The sequence below is a fragment of the Pocillopora damicornis genome, chromosome 12 (genome assembly GCF_964200805.1).
Source record: "Pocillopora damicornis chromosome 12, jaPocDami1.2, whole genome shotgun sequence".
Classification (NCBI taxonomy): domain Eukaryota; kingdom Metazoa; phylum Cnidaria; class Anthozoa; order Scleractinia; family Pocilloporidae; genus Pocillopora; species Pocillopora damicornis.
Window position 1 is genome coordinate 4,213,861 of NC_142681.1, and position 25,808 is coordinate 4,239,668.

A 25,808-nucleotide genomic window follows, 5' to 3' on the forward strand; every position below is an offset into this window, starting at 1 on the left:
GACAGAACAATAGGTCTGCGTTTGAAAGCCTTATAGAGTTCTCAGTTTCCCGCTGCTAAACAGCAAAGTAAAATCCCCAAATATTTCATAGTCTAAGATCGAGAGGCCTAACAGTAAATTAGTCACATTTCTACTTGGACCTCCACGACGCCTTTCACATGTTATACTAAAGTGGAGGTCTGACGCTATTTAAAATGGTAAAGACATCGGTTCTCTCGCAAAATAAAACTAAGTTCATCATTTTAATAAAAGTTTTTGTCGGCGACGCACTCGTGGCTGTGTAATGCCATTATTATAATTACCTAGACAAAACAAATATTTGCCTTTTCTAACTGCAAAACCAAAAAAAACACAAATAAATTGACAATATATTTATTTCTAAAATAGAAAAAATATTTAATATAAGTAAGGTCTTGACGTAAATTATATCGAGTGAGTTATGTTACATGTATATAGACTATGTTTTTTTAATTGCTCCGTCAGTTGCATATTTGTCCAAGGTTAGGAGCCAATCACAACTATTCTTTCCATTTGTTTGCATCTTAACTAACATGGATTATATTGAATCACTACTTTATTTCACAATTTTTTTTCTCTTTTAGAATATGATCAGTATCTTATAATATTCTTCACCGTTTAGGTTGAGCAATTTCCACTTTAGTTCGGTTGTGTGTGCAAGGCTGTCAAGGAGCGCGCTAAAATAAGCTTCGCATGTGAGATGCCGTCAGGAAAACCAAAGTATTCATAACTATAGTGTGCATTTCGATCAAACGTCGTAAAAGCGTAATAAAAGTTATTGCAGCAAAAGGTTACCACATGAGCCAATAAGAAATAAAAATTTTGGAATTTCCCTAAGTTTTTGAAATTTCAACGAACGTGGTCTGGTTGTTTAACCAATTACGTTAAGAGACCTTGACTATGACGTCGAAGTGGACACATTCATCAACACTCGTCTACTGAGTTGAATTGAGTTTTGAGTTTTTTTTTCCCCCTCAAATTTCTAGTGTTTTTTTTTAGTAGAGGAATATTTGAAGGCTTTCCTTACAACCACATGTATCTACTTTGATGTATTAATAATACTTTTATTTACGGAAACTGGACTTTAGTCTCTATACTGTAAAAGGAAATTTTACAGGAAGTAAAGACAAATACAAGAACGTAAATACTTAACCCAAAAGTTTTCTTGATTTTCTATCTTATTGGAACAGGTGAGAATAAGGTGGTTGGTTTCATCTGAAAAAACTTGAAAAAAGAAAGACATTTGCTGCGGTCAGTTTCCTTTTCCAGATCCAATATGCTGGCTGTAATATTCAGCGTTTTACGTTCCCTGAAAAGCGGAAGTGGAAAGCAACTGGCTTTCAACATGGCGATATTTTGGTTTCGGGTGTTTCAGAAGATTAAAAAAATTGCGATATTGCGATACATAATATCATTCTCCTGACTCTGCCGTGTACCAAGAAAATCGATCGGATCATGAACTTGGCGGATTTTAGGCTTAATCTTTGTTCCATAACAAAAATTTTATTTTCGGCAGGAAAAAATTTCGGCTGAGTAAAACGTCTTTACATGACAAATAGAAAAAAAACTGCATGCAAATAAAGTAAGTATTTGTACTCAACATTTTCGGAATCACTCGAAATACCAACCAATCATCGACAATGTAAGTCTCCTCTGTATTACTCGACGAGTTATATATTTTGAGAAAATATCAGATTTCTTTCCACGTTCGAGTTCCTCTGCTCGAACAGAACAATCGCAAAAATAAGTTACCGGAAGATATTTCAATCTTGAACTTCCTGCAGCAAAAAGGGAGGAGGTTAAACAAGAAGAAGAGGAAGAAGAATAGAAGAAAAAACTTTCCATAAGAATTCGAAATCGTGGCGGGATCGGATCGCGGCAGGATCGGATCGCGGCAGGATTGCTTTGGGACATCGGCGGCTGTCTACTCTAAAGTTCACTTTACTTAGGTAACCCACTGGAATAATTTTTTTTAATTGAGAGTCCAAAGTTACACGGAAATACATTAGTTTTGCTACTGAACTATAGGATCCGTCCCTAGAAAGCTCGCACTACCCTCTCTGAGACCCTAAAATTAATAAAACATCAAAAGAAATACAAAAATCAATCTCAATTTGTTCACTCGCGTTTTCAAACTCCGGGTCTGGTCTACTTATTTACTGTGTTGAGTTATGATTTGTCCCTAGATCCATGATGATATTTCTCGCTGAGGTAATTTTTGTTCTGATTCTAGGATACTCGCTCACTAGTGCTTTATCTATTGTAAAGTCGACAGGTCCTCCCTCTGGAAATCACACGGCCGTAACAGCATTTCTGGTTTTTTATCACATACAAATATCGGCCTTTACAGCACGCCTGAACCGTCTGGTTGAATGGCGTCAAACCACACGTTGGTAGGACATCTTGACAGTCTACCCCTTTGGAACCATAGCAGCACTTTTGGCGGCTGCTATCAAACCAGAAATGACCACACCCATAATGCGTGTGACAGAAAGATGGCACCATATTTTTATATACGATGCGTCCAGCACAACATGTCTGTAATAAAATGTTGTCCATGAATTTTCCTGAGCAACAACGGGTTCTAAAGTGTTCATGATCTTCGTGCTCGCAATGAGGCCTTGTTTTGAAATACCGGTTGTTTGTGGACCTCCTCCGGCTCGTCCAGGACCAGAAGTGAGATCTTTTCACTCTAGTAACTTTTTCTGCAATAATTAAAGCAAAATGATATTACTTGTTCTACTTTGTTAGTGAAGTGATCAAATGGTTAGAGCATAGCGCAATCTCAATAGTTTCGGAAGAAATCAATAGTTTCAAATAGTTTCAAGAAATCAAGGATTGGCTTGGTTTTGCTACAATGTGCTCTTTAATTGGCGTCACAGTCTCATTGTTTCCTCGCGATATTTCCTTTTGCTCTTCTTGCCGGACTTTGCTCTGAAAAACGCTCTGTATTGGATTCCAGAACAAGTGGTCTTCCTTGTAGAAACGAGCTCACTCTTCTGGCCGCGACTTTCATTCCCCGGGGAAGGGATTCTACCCAAATTCTCTTTCAAGATTTTGTCGCCCTAAGGTTGTATTCGACGTTAAATAGTTTCAACTGGTTGTTATTCAGTGTCACAATAAACATGGCAGTATTTCTTTTTTGATTTTAAGGTCGAGTAACTCTAAAATATGTGAACAATCCACTTATTAACTACGCTGAGTGAAGTCGAAGGTAAGGACTTAACGGCGCCGCAGCTAATATTTCGATTTATGTTTTACAAAAAGGCAGACAAAAAATGTTTTAAAAGAAGCAAAGTTACTCCGTTAAATCTTGAAAACATATGCCAATTAGGGCAGGCGAAGATAAGTATTCCGTATATACTTTACATGTATATCGGCAAGTTGAGATATAAATTGTTTGTGTACCGCTGAGAAAAAGTCGAAAATTTGTAACCGTTTACCTTTAGTGTCTTCCGCTGAAATATCATCAAAAAGCTCGTCTTCTTCTGTCCCTGGCTCTGCATGTCTTTTTACCAAGTTTTCCTGAGGCGAATTGTTCTCACCGTCAGCTTTTAAATTTGACACAAAGATAGAAAAAATAGCGAGGAACACCAAAATGCCGTAACGTAAGCGAGTCATGTTTACCGCTAATCACAGACTGTGGCTTACAAACCTCTCAACTTTATATTGACTTAGCGTAACCAAGTTTTCGGTCATCGAACTCATCCGAATGCAACCGGGACTTAATGAAATCAAGAAGTGTTATGATTTGTTGTAAACTAATTTACATCAAAATCGAACGACTTCTTACATGTGAGTCTGATAACAGAACAACACGGATTCATTTGAGAAAAATCCAACTCTGTTTATTGGAGAGTGCTTGACTGAGTTTGTTTTCGAAGTCAGGTGGCGTCAAAATATGTATGAAGCCATCTTTTGTAAGAACTAATCAGGAATAGAAAGAGCTAGAACCAAAATTTATAGCTCAAGTCGGAACAAAAGTCAATCCCATAATTCAATAAATTGTTTGATCTCAGTATGGTTAATCGTGTGTTGATTCAGTCTTCCTTCTGTTTCAACGCAATTTACCGGTGCGATACGAGTCTACTTGTGTCTCGAAAATTATCAGCAAAATCATGATTTCATTTACGCAAAAGAAACCTTGGATGACCACTGATACTGGCTTAAAGGATTGCACGTGATCACAGAAAATGAGCGGGAAAACGCAAAGCTGATTGCCACACAACTTTGATGGTTTCTTTGTTTGTGAGACTTGTTAAACGGACTCGATGCGAATCGAGGGGTATTTGGGAAAAGCAAAAAGCCTAATATCGTGGAAATTACCTTGGTGAGTTATTTCGTAATGATAAGCAATACTTTAAAGAGCATACACTTTCTTTTTTTTCCGAGAAAAACAAGAAGCAAACTGTGCGGCTGAAAGCCATAAACAAAATGGCGGTCGCCGTCGGCATAGCAATCTATCAAATGATTCAAGCTTTTTTTAGAGGGGACTGACGACACAACAAGGGCATGACAAACGGAAGAAATGAGGATGAAAATAGCTTTCAACTTTTGAAGTAGTAACTAAGTAAAAAATTCCGGCAGCTGTGGTAATGTTTAAAGACCATACAACAATGAATCAAAAATGCAATTTTCACACTACGCCACACACAGACCAAATGTAAAAGGAACCTTGGAAATCAGAAGACTTCTTTGTGCTGGTTTTTTTTTTTTTTTTTTTTTAGCTTAGAACTAGTTAACTTGAATGAGCCTGTTAATCATGATTGTAATTCTAAACACGGGCTTGTTCGTATATAGCCGATGATTTATGTGACTGTAAGTAAATTGATATAGCTATCATTGCAGAAGTACTAATAAGAATTCAAACGCAGAGAGAATCATGGACAATTTTGTAGGGGCATACCTACACTCCCAGCCACATTCGCTGTGACATTTACTGCTTCTCCCTAATCCTCTCAGTGTGCGTAATCACGTTTAAATCAACACCTTGGCAATTAACAACATTGGAAGGGGAAGAGGGGCAAAAGAAGATAGTACTACCAACTAATTATGTTTTGGAGTGTATAATTTTTTTCCAAGAGGGGGTCACACTGTGACATATTCAGAGTACCTACTTAGTTGTTAACATCCGTGCTGTTTTTCACTTAAAGTGACAATTTATGTATTGTATGTTGCTGTCTTTAAAAAGTTAATCTTAAGAAGAGGAAGTGATGGACACCTCAGTAGCTTCCCTCTCCCTCTCCCTCTCCCAAGCTAGCCCTCAAATATGTGTTCAATAATGATTGGGTCTTGTTGTAATTTTTTGCACCAAATCATTACATGAATTGCTGTGATGTAAGGAAGACAACCTCATCATCATTACATGACTATCAAATATGGTTTCTGTCGGTAAACATTTCTATATAAAAGGAACCTAAGCCTTGCTAACTATCAGATTTTATTTCTTCTCCATGAAAACCATTATTAATTTATTATTAGAAATTAACAGGCAGTGACTGTGAAGGTGGAAATTTTCAGGTATCTATTTTTTTTATGTAAACCTTTACGAAAACTAACCAAATTATGTCGTCCACCTGTTTTCCTCCCTCTGTCCTTCTGTTCTATCTCAGAAGATAAAACAGAAGTCATAAAACTCCACGCAAATCATTTGTGAGGTCTGGTCTTGTGATTAATTGACCATGACAAAACACATTGTGTAAAAACTTATTTTTCCACTTTTTATATCATGTTTCAGTTCAAAGGCCCTCCTTGTTAACCTTGAAAAAGTTACGAGGGAGTCGATCACATCGACATCTTGAATAACAAAGTATTCTCACGATAATTTTCGGTTGTGCAATTCCTTTGAATAATTAGTAGAAAAGCGCTATCTTTTCTGTAATTCCTTATACATCCGGCCGAGCACTGTCAGTAAAGAAAAACCAGTACCATACAACCTCTATACACAGTTTCCCAGCCCAATTACCTGATATAAAACATCTTTGATGCAATTTTAGAGACTATACGGTGACCAATGTCTCATCGGTTTTAATGACTTCTCATTATGCGAGATTTTTCGAAACGAAAGCTGAGTGTAGGATAAAATTCTCAGTCATAACTTAATAGTCATAGAGGGGAATGACGATCGATTATCGAAAAAGGCGACTTATTGACGGACCTGTTTGACGTCAGTTTCATTTCCCATACTCATGGATATGTTTCTACTCTTCTGGGGACTGAGAGCGTTTTTTTACGGCTCTATGTCGAGGTAATTTTTTTGTTAGCGGTAAAAGTCATTTGTTGGTAACATCTTCAACTGCAGAGTAAAAAAGTAAATTTTATTTTTCTTTTCTTATAAGTTTTACAATGTTAAGTTACCATCAGCACATCTGAGAAGACACATCTGACTAGTTTAAGCTTGACGTTACTTCTAAAGAACCTTGCAAGAAAATATCCTTTAGCTTAGTAATGTGCTAGCTAACTAGCAAACAGCATACAGTGATATTACTTTACCATAGCAACACTTGTGTGTCAAGGGATTGTAAGTCACGCGGTCGCATCTTGCCGTGCAGCTGAAGCTTTTGGACACTACTCTGTTATGGCAGCACTTCTGGGTCCATGGATTATAACTCACCACTCCACATTTCGCCGGGCAACTAAAACTTGTGGACACTACTTTACCGTAGCAGCACTTCTGAGTCCATGGATTATAGCTGACGAGGCCACATTTGGCTGGGCAAGTGAGGCTCTTGAGAACCACTCTGTTGTAGCAACACTTGTGGGTCCATGGATTATAGCTTGCCACCCCACATTTAGCCGGGCAACTGAAACTTTTGGACGTTACTCTACCATAGCAGCACTTCTGGGTCCATGGATTGTAGCTTGTAAGGCCACATTTGGCTGGGCAGGTGAAGCTCTTGAGAACCACTCTGTTGTAGCAACACTTGTGGGTCCATGGATTATAGCTTGCCACCCCACATTTAGCCGGGCAAGTGAAACTTATGGACACTACTCTACCATAGCAGCACTTCTGGGTCCATGGATTGTAGCTTGTAAGGCCACATTTAGGTGGGCAGGTGAAGCTCTTGAGAACCACTCTGTTGTAGCAACACTTGTGTGTCCACGGATTATAGCTTGCCACCCCACATCTAGCCGGGCAGCGGAAACTTGTGGACACTACCTTACCATAGCAGCACTTCTGGCTCCATGGGTTGTAGCTCACGAGGCCACATTTGGCTGGGCAGGTGAAGCTCTTGAGAACCACTCTGTTGTAGCAGCACTTGTGCGTCCATGGATTATAACTCGCCAGCCCGCATTTGGGTGGGCAGGTGAAGCTCTTGAGAACCACTCTGTTGTAGCAGCACTTGTGCGTCCATGGATTATAGCTCGCCAGCCCGCATTTGGGTGGGCAGGTGAAGCTCTTGAGAACCACTCTGTTGTAGCAGCACTTGTGAGTCCACGGATTGTAGCTTGCGAGGCCACAATTCGCTGGGCAAATATAACTCTTAGTAACCACTCTGTTGTAGCAGCACTTGTGAGTCCACGGATTATAGCTTGCAAGGCCACATTTTGCTGGGCAAATGTAACTCTTGGTAACCACTCTGTTGTAGCAGCACTTGTGGGTCCACGGGTTGTAGCTTGCAAGACCACATTTTGGTGGGCAAATGTAACTCTTGGTAACCACTCTGTTGTAGCAGCACTTGTGAGTCCACGGATTGTAGCTGGCAAGGCCACATTTCGCTGGGCAAACATAACTCTTGGTAACCACTCTGTTGTAGCAGCACTTGTGAGTCCACGGATTGTAGCTTGCAAGGCCACATTTCGCTGGGCATGTATAACTCTTGGTGACCACTCTGTTGTAGCAGCACTTGTGAGTCCATGGATTGTAGCTTGCAAGGCCACATTTCGCTGGGCAAATAAAACTCCTGAGAACCACTCTGTTATAGCAGCACTTGTGGGTCCACGGATTGTAGCTTGCAAGGCCACATTTCGCTGGGCAAACATAACTCTTGGTAACCACTCTGTTGTAGCAGCACTTGTGAGTCCACGGATTGTAGCTTGCAAGGCCACATTTCGCTGGGCATGTATAACTCTTGGTGACCACTCTGTTGTAGCAGCATTTGTGAGTCCACGGATTGTAGCTTGCAAGGCCACATTTCGCTGGGCAAATAAAACTCCTGAGAACCACTCTGTTATAGCAGCACTTGTGGGTCCACGGATTGTAGCTTGCAAGGCCACATTTCGCTGGGCAAACATAACTCTTGGTAACCACTCTGTTGTAGCAGCACTTGTGAGTCCACGGATTGTAGCTTGCAAGGCCACATTTCGCTGGGCAAATAAAACTCCTGAGAACCACTCTGTTATAGCAGCACTTGTGGGTCCACGGATTGTAGCTTGCAAGGCCACACTTTGCTGGACAAACATAACTCTTGGTAACCACTCTGTTGTAGCAGCACTTGTGAGTCCACGGATTGTAGCTTGCAAGGCCACATTTCGCTGGGCATGTGTAACTCTTGGTAACCACTCTGTTGTAGCAGCACTTGTGAGTCCATGGATTGTAGCTTGCAAGGCCACATTTCGCTGGGCAAATAAAACTCCTGAGAACCACTCTGTTATAACAGCACTTGTGGGTCCACGGATTGTAGCTTGCAAGGCCACACTTCGCCGGGCAAACATAACTCTTGGTAACCACTCTGTTGTAGCAGCACTTGTGAGTCCACGGATTGTAGCTTGCAAGGCCACATTTCGCTGGGCATGTATAACTCTTGGTAACCACTCTGTTGTAGCAGCACTTGTGAGTCCATGGATTGTAGCTTGCAAGGCCACATTTCGCTGGGCAAATAAAACTCCTGAGAACCACTCTGTTATAGCAGCACTTGTGAGTCCACGGATTGTAGCTTGCAAGGCCACACTTCGCCGGGCAAACATAACTCTTGGTAACCACTCTGTTGTAGCAGCACTTGTGGGTCCACGGATTGTAGCTTGTAAGGCCACATTTCGCTGGGCATGTATAACTCTTGGTAACCAATCTGTTATAGCAGCACTTATGGGTCCATGGATTGAATGCAGTTGAGCCGCATCTGCCTGGGCAGGTAAAACGTTTGGAGACCACTTTGCCGTAACAACACTTCTGGGTCCATGGATTGTAGCCTACGAGGCCACATTTGGCCGGGCAAAGGAAACTTTTGAGAACCACTTTGCCATAACAACATTTCTGGGTCCATGGGTTGTAGCTCAGCAGGCCACATCTGCCTGGGCAAGGGAAACACTTAAGAACCACTTTGCCGTAACAGCACTTATAGGTCAGTGGATTGTAGGTAGACAAACCACATCTAGCTCCGCAAATGGAGCTCTTTGGAACCAGTTTGCCATAGCAGCACTTGTGGGTCAGAGTGTAATTGTATGGGATGTTGCATGAAATGTCATCCTCAGGGACGGTTTGTAGTTTATCGACAGCCGGGTCATCTTGGCGAGAGTCTAAATAAAGAACAGATTTATATAGTTAGGCATTAGGTCTGAGAAAAAATAAATGTGATCACCGTTGGAGAGGTTTGTACGTGGTTTCCCTGAATATAGTTTCAGAAGTATTCTTTTCGTTCTTTCGGAAAATCAAACGTGAGTGCGCTCGTAAATACATTTTATTCCTTGTAGTACAATATCTTTTTCAAGAACGATAGACGGAAGAAAGATTATTTTCTTTCTTACTAGAACTGTAGAACTCCATTGATGATTTTAATTGCTTGACAAAGGGATTACCTTAATTGAGTTATCGTTCATTTGGGCTAATACTTTAAATTTATTCTATGATTACAGTTTTACAAAATGACAGGGATTCCTATCATGACTAGGGGAGATTGTACATCGTCATGTGTGTTTGTTGTTATTGGCATATCACCCATGTGGCTGTTTCACTCTTCGAGGCGGCCTCTTAAACCTTTTTACCCCTATGAGTGACTAACATCTCATTTCTCCTTACCATATCACCCTTAAATCGTCCATTTAGGTCACGAGAATATTGGAAATGATCACCAACTAAAGAAGCTCTTGGTTGTTAAACAAATTCTTCTTGTTGGTACCTTACGAATTGTATAGAAAACAGTATGGAGAATATGCATGCCAATGTTAGGGTGTAAAGGGTTAAAACAGTCGCCTTCTGGTTTGTCACCTAGTTACCATCTGCACAATTTTTTTGCAGAAAATTTATTTGTTCAAGTTATTGCAATGTGTAGTTTTCTTTTAAAATTCAATTTAATTACTATTATTTTTTCTACGAACCATAGTCACTATCTTCATTGTCCACAGGGGTGTTTAGCGCGAAAGCATTATTATCTAATGCTGAATCCTCCAGTTGATCTCCCTCTTCTTCATATTCTGGAAAAAAAGAAACGATAATTGCAGATTAGTAATATGATTGATAATGCCTTAAATAAGAACGAAAAAATAACAGTTTGTCGATGGAAAGATGAGAAAAAGGATTACTTATCGAAATTTCAAATGCTTTAGAAATAGCAATTAAGAAAACAAAGACAAACTCCAGTAATCTTAGAAAACGTATCAGTCAATGGAAAAGAAAGCTTAGTTCATTTGTTGCATAGAGTGATGTTTATCGCGACTTTAGGCAGTTCTACGTCCCAGATATTCATCACGAGAGTCGTAAATTTCATCATATTGGGTTATTAAGGAAGAACATAATATATCGTCACACTTGTATTTCAAGAAAATTGCTACTCACCCGAGTTGTTTTCTTCGACAGTGTCGAAAGTTTCTTCATGGGAAGAATCGTTTCCTTCTAAAAAGTCTTGTTGTTGTTGTTCTTCATCGTTTTCTACAATTGAGAAGGAAAATTGACTTGATAATCCTAGCAACCCAGGTAGCAATTCATTGGTCGGTTGAGTGAATAACCAATTAACAGACTGACCAATTGATTTTTGGATTTATTGCCGCTGATTCAGTTATTTACTGACTGCCCAATTGATTCATAAAGACACTAATTTACTGATTTCAGCATTTCTATCCTTTTAATGATCCTGTAAAACATCATGATTGAAACTTGGCTACTTACCCGCGTCGTTCTGCTCAGCAGTGTCATATTCAGCAGCGGTATCTTTCAATGGGGAATCCTCCTGTTCTTGGCCTTCCGCTTCTTCGGGGTTTACTGTTTAAGAAAATGGGAAGTCGTGACGTTTAGAACCTTTCGCCTTACTGTCTAGTGATTGTTTGGATCTTATTCAGTGGATTTATGACTGTTAAGCGAAACCTGGCGGAGAATCGCCCATACTCGCTTTATTTTTTCTTTTTTTCCTCTCTTTTTTCACATTGGATAATCGTCTTGTCTCCATTTGAATTAATGCTGCTTGGCTGACTGTAACAGTATGTTTGACAGCTAAGAGATGAAGTGGTGACAATAAAACGGACTTTCGTTAACTTTCCATCCATTAACTTATATATTGAGCAAATGCCGCTCAAAAATTAAATCAAGATTACCTACCCGAGTCATTCTCCTCAGTAGTGGTAGAAGTCTTTTCTTCGGAGTAATCGTTATCTGACAGGGAATTGGCTTGTTGATCTTCTGTTGCTGTTTCTTGATTACTTTGTTCTATAAAATAAAGTTTCAAAACCTTCGTATTACAATTGACCGATACATCGATTCACTTGCTACGGTATTCCTACCCTTTTAATGATCACATTAACTCTTGCAGGAAAGTTGACTACATACCCAAGTCGCTCTGCTCAGCAGTATCGTAAGCATCATATTCAGTGGCAGTGTCTTCTACTGGAGAATCCCCTTGATCTAGGCCTTCTGCTTCTTCCTCATTTTCTATGGAAGAGAATGTTGAACCACGACCTTTAGAAACTAGTGAGTAAGTGCATGATCAATGTTTCATTGAAAATAAAAACTGTTGATATTTTTCTATGCACTTAGTTTAAAACAACGATTGTCCTTTAACTGGTTATGGTAACGCATCGAGGTGGGGAAACCAACTTGACTTAAAGTTGAATTTGACACGAATTTGTTTCGAGGAAGCCTTAGTAGGAGCTTACCTAAGTCGTTCTCGTCCATATTGTAGGAATTTACATCTTCAGAAGTATTATTTTCTACAAGGGATTCTTCTTGTTGCTCTTCATCCGATTTATCGTTATTTTCTACGAAAAGAAAAAAAAAAACGTGTATAAATATTAAGCCACCAGCGTATGATAGAAAAAAAACCTTCATCGTCTCTCTGAAAGCTGAATTTTTATCAGTCTATTGACTTATTATGATATTGACTGACTTCGTGTCCCACACGCTATGTAACCGGATGAATTGATTATTATTAACGAAGAAATAAAAACTTCCTTTTTAACAATATATTAGGAACATCTCCTATTTTAAAAAGCCACATTTATTTTGGAATGTCCTTTAATGCTGGGTTTGGTCCGAACTGAATACATTAATACTATTGCAATTGTATTTCAATCGAATGGGTTTTGCTTTTGCTGTTTGGGCATAAATGTTATGTATTGAATGACTGATGATCAACACGAAGAGGAAAAACCATTGATGAACGAAGACAGTCTTGTTATGATAAAATCAAATTACGTCTAATAAGATGGCACAATGACGAAGCAGCCCTAATTCCTAAAAGCAAACCATGAACATGGAAGAAACTACCGCTTATAAAATCCACCGTTGCACTTGCCTTGAGTTATGAAAAAATTTCCACTTTTGCAGACGCTTACCTCCTTGCATTCTCTGGCTGATATTAATTCTGAGTGTAATTTGTTCTCTGTGAATTTTTTTGCCCCTCATTTTTTTAGTTTCATTTTATATAAGAAACATATCTTCACGAGAACGAACATGAGTAAAACCAAACATTCCATAAGTAAACCGTGCTATAAGGTGAATTTTTCCTACCTCTGATCTCCTCTTGATAAGCAGTGTCTTCCAAAGCCTTGCCAAAATCTTGGGTATCAGTTGCTTCCTCTTCAGGAGAAACACTGCTATCTTCCAAGGGGTCGGCTTCAATGATAGTGAAAACCACTAAAAAGACTGCAATCCACCGTAGATGACGAGCCATCATTTCTACCTCTACTTACGCTTCTGCGGGGAGTATGCACCCTAACTCACGACAATCATTCCTTTTATACCGTTCTAGCGTGGGAACAGCATGATTCTGTCTAGGGGGACGTTTTATGACCTACTTGATATTTACGTAAATTCATTCATCAAACCAAAAAGATAAAGAAACAAAGAAAATATTTAAAGGACTGGAACATATCCGTTTAATTACAGACGCCTACATATAGCCAAGTACCTCCTAAGTTTACCTCTCTCCGTGATTCAGCGTGACTGAGGCCTCGTGTAAAAATACGTAAGGAACAGGTTGATAAAAAGATCAATATCCAGTAGTCTTTTCTTGGAGTTCGACTGTAGTTCTTGTACGATGTATTGTGTCTGATCGTGCCTAACGGTAAAAGATTGTTCCTCTTTGGCACGTAAAACATATTCGAAGTGAGAGCAAAATGGCATATGACATTAGGTTGCTGCAAGTTGCATGTTCATGTCAAAGCCAACCTTTCACCCTGAGACAAAAAAATTACAAAAACTTTTTCCCTTATTAATGGTTGCTCCGGCTCTTCATTTCGTTGGCGTCATTCTCTTTTGAGGAGGTAGATAACTTTGTTAACTATGTAGCAATCATTACCAAAATTAATAACTAAAATAGCTTTATTGTGTTATCCGCAGCAAGCTTCAGCGATGAAACTGGTAGACAAATACGTCACACATCTTTGACTCTCTTTAACTGACATCTTTTTTTTCCCCTCAGTGCACCATTTCGGCTTTCTCCAGAAAGAAACGGAAAAAATTAGAACGTTTTAATGTCGTCGTAGCAACAGCTTAGGATGTTTTTTTCATCTTGTTTTTCCGTTTTCTGGCATGGGAGACTCTCAATGTCTTTCTCTCATTAGAATAGTGTTAGTAAAGCTATGCGGATGTTAGAGGGGGTTGTTCAAGCGTGATTCACGCTTGTTACCTGCGAAAGAGAACGTTGGTAGCAATTTGTTCCATATTGGGACGTTGATAGGGAAACTTGTATATTGTTAAGTGGAAATAACGTGCGTTGACCACAATGGAATGATATCTGACCTCACAAGGAAAGGTACAAATATTTTACGCTGGAAATATCAGTAATACTTCAACTCGAGTATTTCTCTCGATGTTGGCCTGATTGAGGTGTTCAAGAAGAAGACAGTGTAAATAAAAATGCATTAACGTAATACTTAATATTTCAAATTCCAAGCAGTTTCAATTAGGAAAGCTTAAACTCAATTTCACAGAACCCGTGGAAGGGTCGGTTAAGAGGAGGGCAAATTATAGGAATTGTTTTTTTTCTTTAGTAAACGTAATTTGTTAACAGTAGTTTTGAGACAGTTGGATAGCAACAGGACGCTTTTCCAACTTCAAATTGCGGTAAAAATGTCTAAATGTTGTGAGTTACAATTGCTGCGAAACGTATTCCCCCGAACTGTGTCCGATGTGAGCTCCGTCTTTTCTTCTCAACTTTTGGTAAAATTTGACAATTTTTGGCTTCCTTCCTTCATGATGTTCCGTAACTTGAACAAGAAATCGCAAAACATTAAAAATCGTTTATCGATACAATGCGACTCCGCCAAATTTTCAGCGGTAGGCGGAAGCTTAAAATGTACAATTGCGTGTTCCTCGACAGCTTCTTGCCCAAGCAAATACCAACTGTTAGGATTTGGAACAACAGTAGTTGAATAAACACGAGTCAGTTGGGTTGTGTTTGCATAAGTTTGTTATTACATTTAGCCGATGATTTTTTTTTGCCCCGCTAGTTCCCAAAATGTATTTCTTCAAGAAATCCTCAATCATAGTATGTTATAATAAAAAGAAAAAACATTAAACTTAAGAAGGAACAGAATAGTAAGCGCCGACGGTCAGACAAAGACGTTTTTTTTCTGGAAATGTAATTTTAACTTCTGTTTTTAAAAGCCTCTTAGCTATCGTCATTTCGTGACAAGCCAAAAGGTCTTGCATACCAAGTGTTATGGCGCACAGCCAAGTAAGAGTACATATAACGCACAGATACCGACGACGATACCACACCCACGTTGAGCGGTTTTATCGCATGATAGCGTGTTCTTTCATTCGTGTCAAGACTTGAAGTGCGTATTGCTTTAGGGTTTAGGCGTAATCTGTTGAATAACTAATTAAACGTTTGAGCACCTTTGGGATGCTAATGACGAGGTCTGAAGTGTTAAAAACTGCTGACTGGTGACATCGCGAAACAAAGGAATACCATGGCATATTATTCATGGTTCATTTTGCAATGTTTCGCTTTGTTGTACTGCATCTTGATAAAGAAAGCCAAAGATGAAATATCGCAAAAAAAAAAAGTGAATAAAGGATTTAAAATACTGACAAAGAGGAAATTATATTGGCTTTTCTGTAAACAACGATATATCCAAAAAATTGAGCTTGGCTGTCAAAAAGAGCCAAGTCTACTGAGCGGATGAGGGTTTTAACTTTATTCTGATATGTAAAATGATCATGAACCTATAAAACCCTTCTCTAGCAGGAGAGCTGGTTATTGAAAAAATTATCAAACCTGTGTTCTTCTGATGAACTTTCATCAAAAAATTGACAGTGATTTTATGTGATATTTTGCATTTAAAGAATGGGTTAAGGAAGAAAACCATGATTGAATCGTTTCGCACAGTTTTGCTCCCGAGTTATGAACCGAGCTGAAATCTTCGTTTAACCTGATGAAGTTTGTCAGCATAGCTAATGAGTCGTTATTTAAAATAACTACATTCGTTTATAACTATGCACAGCTGATTACGAATGCAGTGCCTATGAAAACTTGAAATATGGTATAACACAGTCCTAAAGATCCAAATAATGGCCTTGATTTACGGCTTCCAAATTTAAGACAAACTTTCTAACAATATTCATAAGCGTTGACCTTCTTTTTGATAACGGCGACAGTAGAATCAAAATTTATTTTGCTTTCGCCTAATTTCTTTAATATGCGCTTGAATTCTTGTGTATTTTGGCTGCCAATACCTTCCTTTTCAGCTGAAGTGAAAGAAATACGAAATATTGGGACCGAAGTCATTGAGACATTTGAAGAAGAGTGACGCCATCCCGCTTGAACAATATCGGATTTTTTTTGACACGCATAGGTGAAACCCCAGCTCATTTTTTAAATCTATACTCAGTGAAGCTTTGCTTTGCTGTAGGTCGAGGCTTGTGTTTGTATGTACCTTTTTTTTCTTTTCTAACTCTTCACAGGTTCCATTATGAAGCCGATTTTTTTAGTTTTTCCATGTAATTTCACTTCCTTAACTGTACTTTCTTGCTTCCTCTCCGAGGTAGCTTTAATCTAACAGCTTGTTTGAGTCTCATTTTTTTACTCACTGATTTTAAATTTGGAACTTACTGCCAAAGAAATTTTTTAAAATAAACTTTACTACTACGGCATGCTTTGGTACAGCAAGCAATATAATATCGTGCTTAGCGATCATTTTTCCAGCGTTCTGCCCACATCGATAAACCAAGCAGAAAGAACCTAAGACGTGTTTTTAAAATCCCCTGCAACAAGAAATGCTGTTCCTAAGCCTACTGACGAAAACAATGTTGGTTAACACCTGTGGTGGTGCTCAAATTCAAAGCGGTAGACCTCGTTATTTTGTATATTTACCACATACCAGCGGCGGCCAGAGACTTCGTCGTTAAGCCTTTCCGATTTTTTAAAAAATTTATTATAGGCAATATGTCAATGTTTTCCTCTGAAACCGATAAGGTTATCTTTTTCCTCTCCATGTGCCTGTGTTATGCGCTTGATACTTTGCACTTTGTTTTTATGGCGATAGTTTCCGGTAAAATGTCGAGAATGGTGATGATGATCGGTTCTCTTCGAAGTTCCCGTTCTTAAGACGACTGGGACATTGGCTTTCGTTTTTCCGTTCCATTCCACTAAAATCTTTTTGAAACTAAGTTTAACGAAGGGTTCATTCAAATGAAGCCCTACGAAACAATTAGATTTACCTACTGTTAAATGTTTTCCATAATTGATTCTTCGAACTTAGGAAGATTTTTCCCTTGAGAGGGTATTGTCTGTGAATTTATCATTCCTATTGCATATTTTTTCCCCTTCAACGTGCTGATGTAGCCAGTGGCTTCTAAACTGATCCAAGAATCGTGCAGTGAATAGGAAGTAAACCTTAAGAACCATGAAGTTGGTGAGTATTGGCTCTTTAAAAATATTGCATTTGTTTGAAGTCACACCAACCGAAAAGTGTCTAACACAAAGAAACTGTTTTTTTTTTTTCGAATGATGAATGATGGATGGATGCTCTTTTTAAGAAACCAAAGAGGCAAAGCAGGAGCTGCAAGGAAAAAGGATTAATATCCAAACTGAACTGCTATCAGAAAGCGAATTTGACACAAGTTGATGTTCAGTTCAAGTCAGTTTTGGGCACCTTGCAAAATTGACATTGTACTTCGAACACCTTCCATACATTCACACCAATATTTTTTATTGACACTAGAGCTATGACACTGTAGCTGTGAAGTGGAAAAAGCTTCAGGAAATGTGGGCGGCCCCTGAATTTATGAATGTGTGCGTGTTTCTCGCAGCCTCGCGCTTGCGGGTGAATCACTTTTCTAGACTTAATATTTCTTTAAGAGTTTCAAGATTGGTACCTTGACCAGTTTTCAGGCGTACGCGATTTATGCTATTGCTTTAAAAAGACCGTCCTGAACAGGACTAGAAGGAAGAGCGTATTATAGGAGAAAAGTTAATCACGTATTTTATAAAACGAAGTAAAAAAAGTACTTTCAAAGGATATCTCACTCACGATCGTTTATCACACTGTCTGCTAAGTTAGAAGTCCAAAATAAGTGGTTAGCCCGTTTAGCGTGTCCTTAATTTTGTTGCGTGCGAATTGCCATAAGCTTTTTTTAACAGTGAAAGTGAGAGCAGTTGTCTGAATGATAATTGCATTAGTTTGCAGTATTTGCTTATTCTTTTGCAGCTTTATATTGTTAGTTATTAATTTTTTTTTGTTCGAAAATTCGTCGCTATTCGCGTGGAATCAAATAAACAATAAAAAACTGGAAAGCTTTAACAATATCTCTAGATAATTTGGTTTTATTAACTGAGCAGATGATGGAAATTGTCCACCGTGAAGAGTTCCTAAAACTGTATATCAAAACTTATCTTCAGAAAACGTTTGAGACCTTATATTCTATTCTCACCAATAACAGCAATTTTGCGTAAATGGAATCTACTTGTCACTTGTTCCGCTTGCAGTGTGGCCATTGTGATTCAAAGTAATCATGTCGTAAATGAATGCACCTCCTAGGTTTTCTAGTTCATGTCATAAGTACTACTTCCACGAACTACTTTCGTGGGATACTTTGAACGAACGTACATTTCTGTAGAATCATTGACTCATAGGGGTAAATGTTGAGATAATGACCTTCTCATTCGAACCAAGCGAATTTTTTTATTTTTATTGTAAAAGTACTCTACGTTTAACGTAATTACCCTAAGATGGAACTTCAACTTCACAAGAACTCTTAAAAGTCAAGTAAAAATAATTTAAATCATTCCTTTAGCAACAGATGCGGTCGCCAAAACTAACCAGAAAACATCCTGATTCCTTTATCTACTGTTACTCTCTGTCAATCGCTTTATTTCGGGTTCTGTTATATAATTTAATAGTGCCCCGTTTGAAAATATTCATTCGTTATTTTGTTAATTCCTTGCGATAACCTACGTACACGAAATGATTGTTGGAAAGGTTTGGTCGCGGTATGAATAAATGTACTGGCTCTCAGGCCTTGCAATTACACACACATTTTAAGGAAATACCGTCATCTCAATTGATGGCATGTAATAGTTTGAAATAATGCCCTGATTTAGAACGATAGGAATTGTGAAAATTGATTAATTTCCTTACTTTATCAAAATGCCTACGTAACGTTTGTAAAACAAGTCTAGTCACAGTATTAATTAACGTGATTGCTTTCAAGCCTTTTAAATAACTTTTTCCGGTGGGAAATAATGTCGATTAGAATCCTCCGTTCCACACGAGCAGTTTTCATTTTGACCATGTTCGACAGCGCATTCGGTGTTTTGGGAGAGTTAGTGGCAACCCACTCCCTCAAAGGGCCTCAGTTTGACATCATTGGGCTGATAATTCCTTATGGAAACGAGTATTGTACTCACTTACGTGAAGAAAAATGTATATTCCGTAAAACTAATTTGGTATCCGACTCCTTGATACGCATGCATGTTAAGAGGGATATTACACAATTTTTCTAGGAGCGCGCGTTGGATCTGAGATAAGGCCTAGTTGGTGAAAATCATCTCATATCCAACAGGCACGGGTGGGAAAATTATGTTATCAAAAACACCCCAAAATGTATACAAAACTTCCCAACTTTATGTTTTTAAACCTACACGTAACACATTTGTAGGGCATGGTATAGTGGCTCATAGCCCATGATTGCTAAGCCAATGAAAAGTCTTGAGATCGATATTTTTAAAGCCGTGCATAAGTAGAACGAAGCATGCGATTAACACTGAACCTCTACACGAGAACACAAATGATTTTAGCTGCAGATTTATTGGGCTTTTCTCTGCCTCCAGAGGTTTATATTATAATATTATTATATATTATATATTATATAAAGATTATAACACTTTTAACAACATTCGCACTACCTTCTACCACTTCATGCCCAGGTTACATCTCTCGACTAATCAGGCAGCTATATTGTTCCCCTTACATCCTTTTCTTTCCATAGTTTCAGCCGGTTTTTGGTTAGACAAACAAAGGCAAACTAGTAAAGGGAGACGAATTGGCTATCGCTCGTGCGTTTTGAAGTAAATTTACACTTAAAACTCCATCCAGTTTAATAACTTGCTCGAAGGTGAGCTCTGAGCAGGATTTAACGATTGATCAATCAACAGTCTTCTTTTCCAATACTGAAAAATTAAGGTTGTCAAATGGCCACTCATTTGACCCCTAGTCGAGGTAGATGCCTACCGTAGTAAACTTTAGTTTTACAGACTCTCTTATGTTCCGATCGACGCCGACTCTTATAGAGAACTTTCCTAGACTCAGGATCTCCTAATATCCGCCAAAACATGTATCTTCCGATCATCCCTTTATGAAAAGGGAAGCAGAGAGCCTCACCTGTTTGTGTTGTGTAGTTAAAAGGTCATTACTGATTGTTGGATGTTTTTTGGGTTAATGACACTTTTTGACCGAGGAACATTCAAGCGTAAAGATTAGCCGATTTCTTTTGCATAACCTAAAAGTGATGGCTACTTTGATTAGTATCGTGAGAAATCAACAATCAAAACCGCTGTTTAACACAAATTCTAGGAAAGGGTGTGCTTCGCCAGGGAACAAAGTGCATCTCCACCAAAGCTTTCTCATGTAGTCACTGCATTTAACTGGGTTCTCACAGTTAAGATGAAGAACTTTAAAATTGTAGATGTTAATTTTTTTTTTCCTAGACTACGACGCATTCCAACTCTGAAACAGGAAAAACAACCTACATAAAACTAAAATTGAGTCATCCTTGTTTTAGGGTTATTATTTTTATTTTCTGATCCTTAGCACGATGTCTCCCACCAATTGTGAAAACCACTACGCACTAATAACTTTGTTCAGCCATATTCAGTTTACAGCATAATTTGTCTTTGCTCGCTGAGGAAGGGCCAGAAGAGAAGGACTAGAACCAAGTTAGTGATCTCTATCAGGATAGTGCTGAAGTTAACTTCTCGGCCATTTAATGTTCACACGCTTATAGACCAAGGAAGGCTAACCCCGATGTAGTTACAAATTCAGAGCTGCATGTAAAAATGAACGAAGTGAGTAACGTCTGGCCGAGACGAAGGAAGGATTCTGGGGAAATTTTGCAAGTAAAATTTGATGCAGAAACCCCTCATTTCTATAACAGCAACAACACATTAATGAGGAAAGCATTTAAGTTTATTTCAACCGAACATTACATAAATGTCTTAAACATTAGCATCGTCGTCAGATTAGGACATTAATTGCTCTTAAGTTTTACTTAGAGTAGTGCAGCTTTACCCATATTGTTACTTTTCATGAAAACTCCCACGAGGAAAAATTCGTTGACTTTCTGGTCAAGGTACTTGGCAGATCACTGGATTGTAGGAAACCACTAGTACTTCAGAGGGCAACTACGATATAAGGGAGTGAGTATTCGGCGATCACAACATTTGTGGGTCTTTGGGTTGTAGCGACGCAAACCACACGTTCGCGTTAGGGGAGGTCTAGGGCAGGTTGCATATCGTGGAACGACTTTACGCAATTTTCCGAGGTAACAGCATCGGTGGGTCTTTGGGTTGTAGCGACGCAAACCACACGTTAGGGGAGGACGAGGGCAGGTTGCATATCGTGGAACGACTTTACGCAATTTTCCGAGGTAACAGCATCGGTGGGTCTTTGGGTTGTAGCGACGCAAACCACACGTTAGGGGAGGTCTAGGGCAGGTTGCATATCGTGGAACGACTTTACGCAATTTTCCGAGGTAACAGCATCGGTGGGTCTTTGGGTTGTAGCGACGCAAACCACACGTTAGGGGAGGTCTAGGGCAGGTTGCATATCGTGGAACGACTTTACGCAATTTTCCGAGGTAACAGCATCGGTGGGTCTTTGGGTTGTAGCGACGCAAACCACACGTTAGGGGAGGACTAGGGCAGATTGCATATCGTGGAACGACTTTACGCAATTTTCCGAGGTTACAGCATCGGTGGGTCTTTGGGTTGTAGCGACGCCAACCACACTTCAGGGGAAGACTAAGGCATTTGAATTTCTTTGGGACCACTTTGCCATTGCAACATTTTTTTGTCAGACTGAAGAAATGTTTACCACAAGTAACGTCTTCCTTTGGCATGTCTAAGAAACCCTCTTCTCGGTCTGAATCTAATGAAACGAAGAAGGAGCGGGTGGTTCGTTATGCAAACAATTATTGTTCAAGAAGGAGTAAAGTAACAGATGCGGTTCAGAAGAAGTCAAGATACATATTTAAATTAGAAATTTTACCTGAATAGTCCTCATCTTGCTCTTCTTCCAATTCCTCGTCTTCTTCACTGTTTTCTGTTGGGAATTCAAGAAAAAAATTATTATTCATCCACAATATATCGAATTGTTTCTGGACTAGAACATCAAATCCTTAAATTGTACTATTGTCTCGGAAATATATAGTTGTTCTTTAAAAGATATAGATACAGTACTCAATTACTCATTTAGGGATAAAGAAACTGATGAGAAACTCTTCATTTTCCACTTTGTTAATTTAGGTACGAGGTTTACTGTACTATTTTGAAAGCACCAGTTCGTTGCTGTATTTCTTTTACTAGCGAAGGGAATCGGGTTTATATTAATGGACAGTCCTGATCCATTACATAAAAGATACTGGGTCGATTTGAACCAATCATGATGTCAAACGGATCAGATACCTTGGGTCTGACACAAACAGCTTTTAAAATTACAAATTGTCATTCGTGTTAGCAATTTTGATAGGAAATTGTTCACTCGGATGAAGATGAATTAGTACATTTGGAAACAAACTATATATTTTCTTCCGCTGAATGTTGTATTGGCTGTCAATATTATTTTACATTTCGTCTGTAATTTCGCGGTATTGGCAACTGTTAGTAACATAATTTTCTACCCATGTCATGCTCTATTTCATCGTCATCTTGTGGATAGTCTTCTTGGGCATCCTCCTCTGCAGAAAATGGAAAATATTGCCAAAAAATTAGCTAATCGAATCGAGTTTCTAGCAAATTATTCCATGAAATTCCCTTCCTTAAATCCCAGTTCTCCAACCGGAAATTAGGCGTATTGCAATTCATAAACTCTTCTCGTGAGCTACAGGACATTCGTGGTCTTAGTCATATTTATGGAAATCACTGATTGAATGATTGATAGAAACGAAGCAAAATGGTACATTTTAAACTTAGTGATCGAAGGGAAAATTCAGTGGCACGATGTAATCGGAAAAATGAATAATTTTTCCCATCAAGAGAATAGTTTCAACATCTTGTTTGCCTACTTCATGCTTTAGTTTTAGAAAGGTGTTTTACCCCACCTGGGTCACTCTCTTCCTCAGCAGCCTCGTATGAAGTTTCTTCTTCTATGAACGTACATGTCCGTAGAATCATTGACTCATGGGGTTACATTTTGAGATATTAATAACCTTTCTCATTTGAACCAGGCGAATTTTGTTTTTGTAAAAGTACTATACGTTTAACATAATTAACCAAAGATGAAACGTCAACTTCACAAGCACTCTTGAAAGTCAAGTGTAAATAATTTACGTTTTTCCTTTAGCAACGGATATAGTAAGCAACTATGATTTTTCCCATCAAGAGAATAGTTTCAACATCTTTTTTGCCAACTTCATGCTTTAGTTTTGGTAAGGTGTTTTACCCTACCTGGGTCACTCTCCTCCTCAGCTGCCTCGTATGAAGTTTCTTCGTTCACGGTGTCTTGTTCCATAGGAGCATCTTCTGGTTGTTCTTCTTCCGTTTCTTCGCTGTCCTCGGCTGAAAGAGTATTAAGTTGTTAACATGGATGAGTGACTGAATGACTGATTGACGGACTGATTGGTTGCACTCTTAACAGATTAACTCATTAATTGATTGAGTGATTTGATTATGGAATGTTGAATCATTTCATTTGAGAAACTTGTGGTCGAGGTTATTCCATCATTCCTAGACATTGTGTAGCATACATACACGTTAACTTAAATTTAGTAAGATATATATTCATTCGAAAAGGAAGGCTTGAGGCTAGAGAGAAAGTTCTTTAAAGGAAAAACGGTTGCGATCATATTGATTAAAAATCAGGAACTGTACATCATGTCCAGTGAGATGATAAAAACGGGGGAACAGATGTAAAGAAGTAAAGAGTACAAAAATAAGCCTCGCAAAACTCGAAGAAAAACCTCAAATTGAAATTAAGGTTGCTCTTTTGACTCCATATTTCGCACAGACCACACTGTAAGATCTACATCTTGTCGATATAAAAAAATTAAAATTCATCCATTGAATATTTTTTTTTGGTGCACTCACCTCCCACATTTATAAGCTTGGAACAGTTTAATTTTTTATCAAACAAAAAATTAAAATACTGTGGATAGTTCGTGAAATAAAAACTAATGAGAAATCATTCGTCTCGGAAGCACATTCGTGGGAGACTGAATTAAGTTACTTTCTTATCATTTCAAGGAAATTTTTTGAGAAAAGATCCATTTTCATACCTTTGTACTCTACTTGATCAGAGAGGTTTTCTAAACCTTCATTTAAGTTTAGAAGCTCGGATTCTGCTGCTACCTCTTCAGGATTATCAGCATTATCTTCGAAGGTTTCAGCATTTACGACAGCTATAGCTGCCAGTAAAACAGCGAGGAAGCGAAGAACTCTAGCCATGGTTGTACCGCTATCGGACGATGTACCTTTTGCTCAAACTCCCTCCCTTTTTATGCTGTTCGAAAAATTCCAAAATAGCACTTGAATGGGGTGGTCTGATTGTCTACGTGGAAGAGAATTTTGAAAGAATAGAGCAATATCTTTTTAACAAAGAAATTCATTCATATATTGAGCCGAATTGAAAGAGATTAATAAGTGGCTCTTGAATAGCGCGAGTATCCATGCTTTTGATGACCACTCGCATGACCACTCTCCAAAAATATTAGATTGCTGACCAATAGTTTCTGAAACGTTTGCGAATGTTTGTCATGTCGTCTTGGTTTTACTATCGTAACAACTTCAAGTTTTCTTTGATTTACATGTTGGTGTACAATAATGGTTGGAGTAGAAAATGATCTCTTTTTTTCTGTGAGACACTTATGATAGCGAGTCAATATGGCTTCTACGAAAATTGTTTCACGACAATGATGGTGGAATATTAGAAACGTTTGTCTCAGAGGATGTTTCAGATGTTTATTTTTGGACCATCACAAATTGTTTTCCAAGAAACACCTACGAAATTGGGCTCAAAACATAAGTAAATACATGATTGGTACGATTCATTGACGTAGATGGGAATAACAAGACCATAATATCACCAAAAATTTTATGCTTAAGTAAATGCTATTAAATTGGAAGGTATTTATTTCCTCTGTGAATGTAACGTTAGGAGTTTCTAATTAGCAATGGAGAGATTCTCCATTAAACTTAATCGCTCAGAAGGAAGGAAGGAAATGAACGGTTCTCGTATGTGCTGGTATATGGGATGTGTCTCAAGGTCCATAGCCTTCCTGTCACCTCTCACGATACCACAAAGTGCGAGCTATACGGACGTGAGGGGCTGGAGAAATTTGCGGTTCAGGTTGTTTTACTTGGAGGTAGTCAAAATCAAAAAATACATTTGACTTTTCCGTACCTGATGTCCTACAGTGGCCTTTTTTTTTTAAAAAAAAATTTGAACTGAGCTCAAGGGTGGCATCTCTCGACTTAGGCCCCGTGATTGGGAAGAAAGAAACTGTTACCGATATTTCAAATTTTAGTGCTCAATAAGCAGGAAATAAAAATGTTTCCATTAATAGTCTGCAATGTTTGATTCTCTTCCTTTCAACGTCAATATGAGGACCAGAGAGGTTTTAATAAATCATATCGGACTTCGCTTATGATGACGTGCCTTTTTCCAAGACTCTTGACATGGTTGGATCATTTTCCTATTAAAGTGCGAAAATAACACTGGTTTTCTCCTCAGTTTTACTCTAGATTGATATGTGAAGTAGTATTAAT

At 38.5% G+C, this 25,808-nt stretch overlaps 3 protein-coding genes and 2 long non-coding RNA genes across 6 annotated transcripts; 2 read left to right on the forward strand and 3 right to left on the reverse strand.

Moving 5' to 3' along the window:
* Nucleotides 1-1,722: 1,722 nt before the first annotated feature.
* LOC149036136 (uncharacterized) lies at nucleotides 1,723-2,593 on the forward strand. Its single transcript, XR_016181894.1, has 2 exons — nucleotides 1,723-1,967; nucleotides 2,287-2,593. It is a non-coding gene; the product is annotated as an uncharacterized LOC149036136 (long non-coding RNA).
* On the reverse strand, nucleotides 1,977-3,748 carry LOC113685078 (uncharacterized). Its single transcript, XM_027202544.2, has 2 exons — nucleotides 3,462-3,748; nucleotides 1,977-2,723 (listed from the first exon to the last, which is right to left on the reverse strand). The coding sequence occupies exons 1-2, from the start codon at nucleotides 3,637-3,639 to the stop codon at nucleotides 2,272-2,274; spliced, it is 630 nt and encodes a 209-aa protein (XP_027058345.2). The 5' UTR covers nucleotides 3,640-3,748; the 3' UTR covers nucleotides 1,977-2,271.
* Nucleotides 3,749-6,314: 2,566 nt separating this feature from the next.
* On the reverse strand, nucleotides 6,315-13,110 carry LOC113685256 (uncharacterized). The gene is made up of 8 exons (XM_089190300.1): nucleotides 12,893-13,110; nucleotides 12,040-12,141; nucleotides 11,714-11,815; nucleotides 11,486-11,593; nucleotides 11,060-11,152; nucleotides 10,730-10,822; nucleotides 10,273-10,368; nucleotides 6,315-9,474 (listed from the first exon to the last, which is right to left on the reverse strand). Exons 1-8 carry the CDS (start codon nucleotides 13,056-13,058, stop codon nucleotides 6,479-6,481), a joined length of 3,756 nt encoding a protein of 1,251 aa, XP_089046426.1. The 5' UTR covers nucleotides 13,059-13,110; the 3' UTR covers nucleotides 6,315-6,478.
* Nucleotides 13,111-16,573: 3,463 nt separating this feature from the next.
* LOC149036137 (uncharacterized) lies at nucleotides 16,574-17,505 on the forward strand. Its single transcript, XR_016181895.1, has 3 exons — nucleotides 16,574-16,676; nucleotides 17,175-17,244; nucleotides 17,369-17,505. It is a non-coding gene; the product is annotated as an uncharacterized LOC149036137 (long non-coding RNA).
* Nucleotides 17,506-20,997: 3,492 nt separating this feature from the next.
* LOC113685089 (uncharacterized) lies at nucleotides 20,998-24,519 on the reverse strand. Of its 2 annotated transcripts, XM_089190303.1 has the most exons (5): nucleotides 24,320-24,519; nucleotides 23,493-23,603; nucleotides 22,727-22,783; nucleotides 22,096-22,149; nucleotides 20,998-21,975 (listed from the first exon to the last, which is right to left on the reverse strand). In XM_089190303.1, exons 1-5 carry the CDS (start codon nucleotides 24,486-24,488, stop codon nucleotides 21,212-21,214), a joined length of 1,155 nt encoding a protein of 384 aa, XP_089046429.1. In that variant the 5' UTR covers nucleotides 24,489-24,519; the 3' UTR covers nucleotides 20,998-21,211. The 2 variants fall into 2 exon arrangements, with proteins under 2 accessions (XP_089046429.1, XP_089046430.1); XM_089190304.1 differs by lacking the exons at nucleotides 23,493-23,603; nucleotides 24,320-24,519 and adding an exon at nucleotides 23,147-23,234.
* Between the last annotated feature and the right edge of the window lie 1,289 nt (nucleotides 24,520-25,808).

Coding starts and splice junctions, on each gene's coding strand:
- LOC113685078 (XM_027202544.2), bottom strand. CDS start 3,639: ATGACTCGCTTACGTTACGGCATTTTGGTGTTCCTCGCTATTTTTTCT. Junction 2,724..3,461: donor TTCAGCGGAAGACACTAAAG/GTAAACGGTTAC, acceptor TAATTATTGCAG/AAAAAGTTACTAGAGTGAAA.
- LOC113685256 (XM_089190300.1), bottom strand. CDS start 13,058: ATGATGGCTCGTCATCTACGGTGGATTGCAGTCTTTTTAGTGGTTTTC. Junction 11,153..11,485: donor TACTGAGGAGAATGACTCGG/GTAGGTAATCTT, acceptor TTTCTTAAACAG/TAAACCCCGAAGAAGCGGAA. Junction 9,475..10,272: donor CAATGAAGATAGTGACTATG/GTTCGTAGAAAA, acceptor TTCTTTATTTAG/ACTCTCGCCAAGATGACCCG.
- LOC113685089 (XM_089190303.1), bottom strand. CDS start 24,488: ATGGCTAGAGTTCTTCGCTTCCTCGCTGTTTTACTGGCAGCTATAGCT. Junction 23,604..24,319: donor TGATCAAGTAGAGTACAAAG/GTATGAAAATGG, acceptor ATACTCTTTCAG/CCGAGGACAGCGAAGAAACG. Junction 21,976..22,095: donor GCAAGATGAGGACTATTCAG/GTAAAATTTCTA, acceptor TCGTTTCATTAG/ATTCAGACCGAGAAGAGGGT.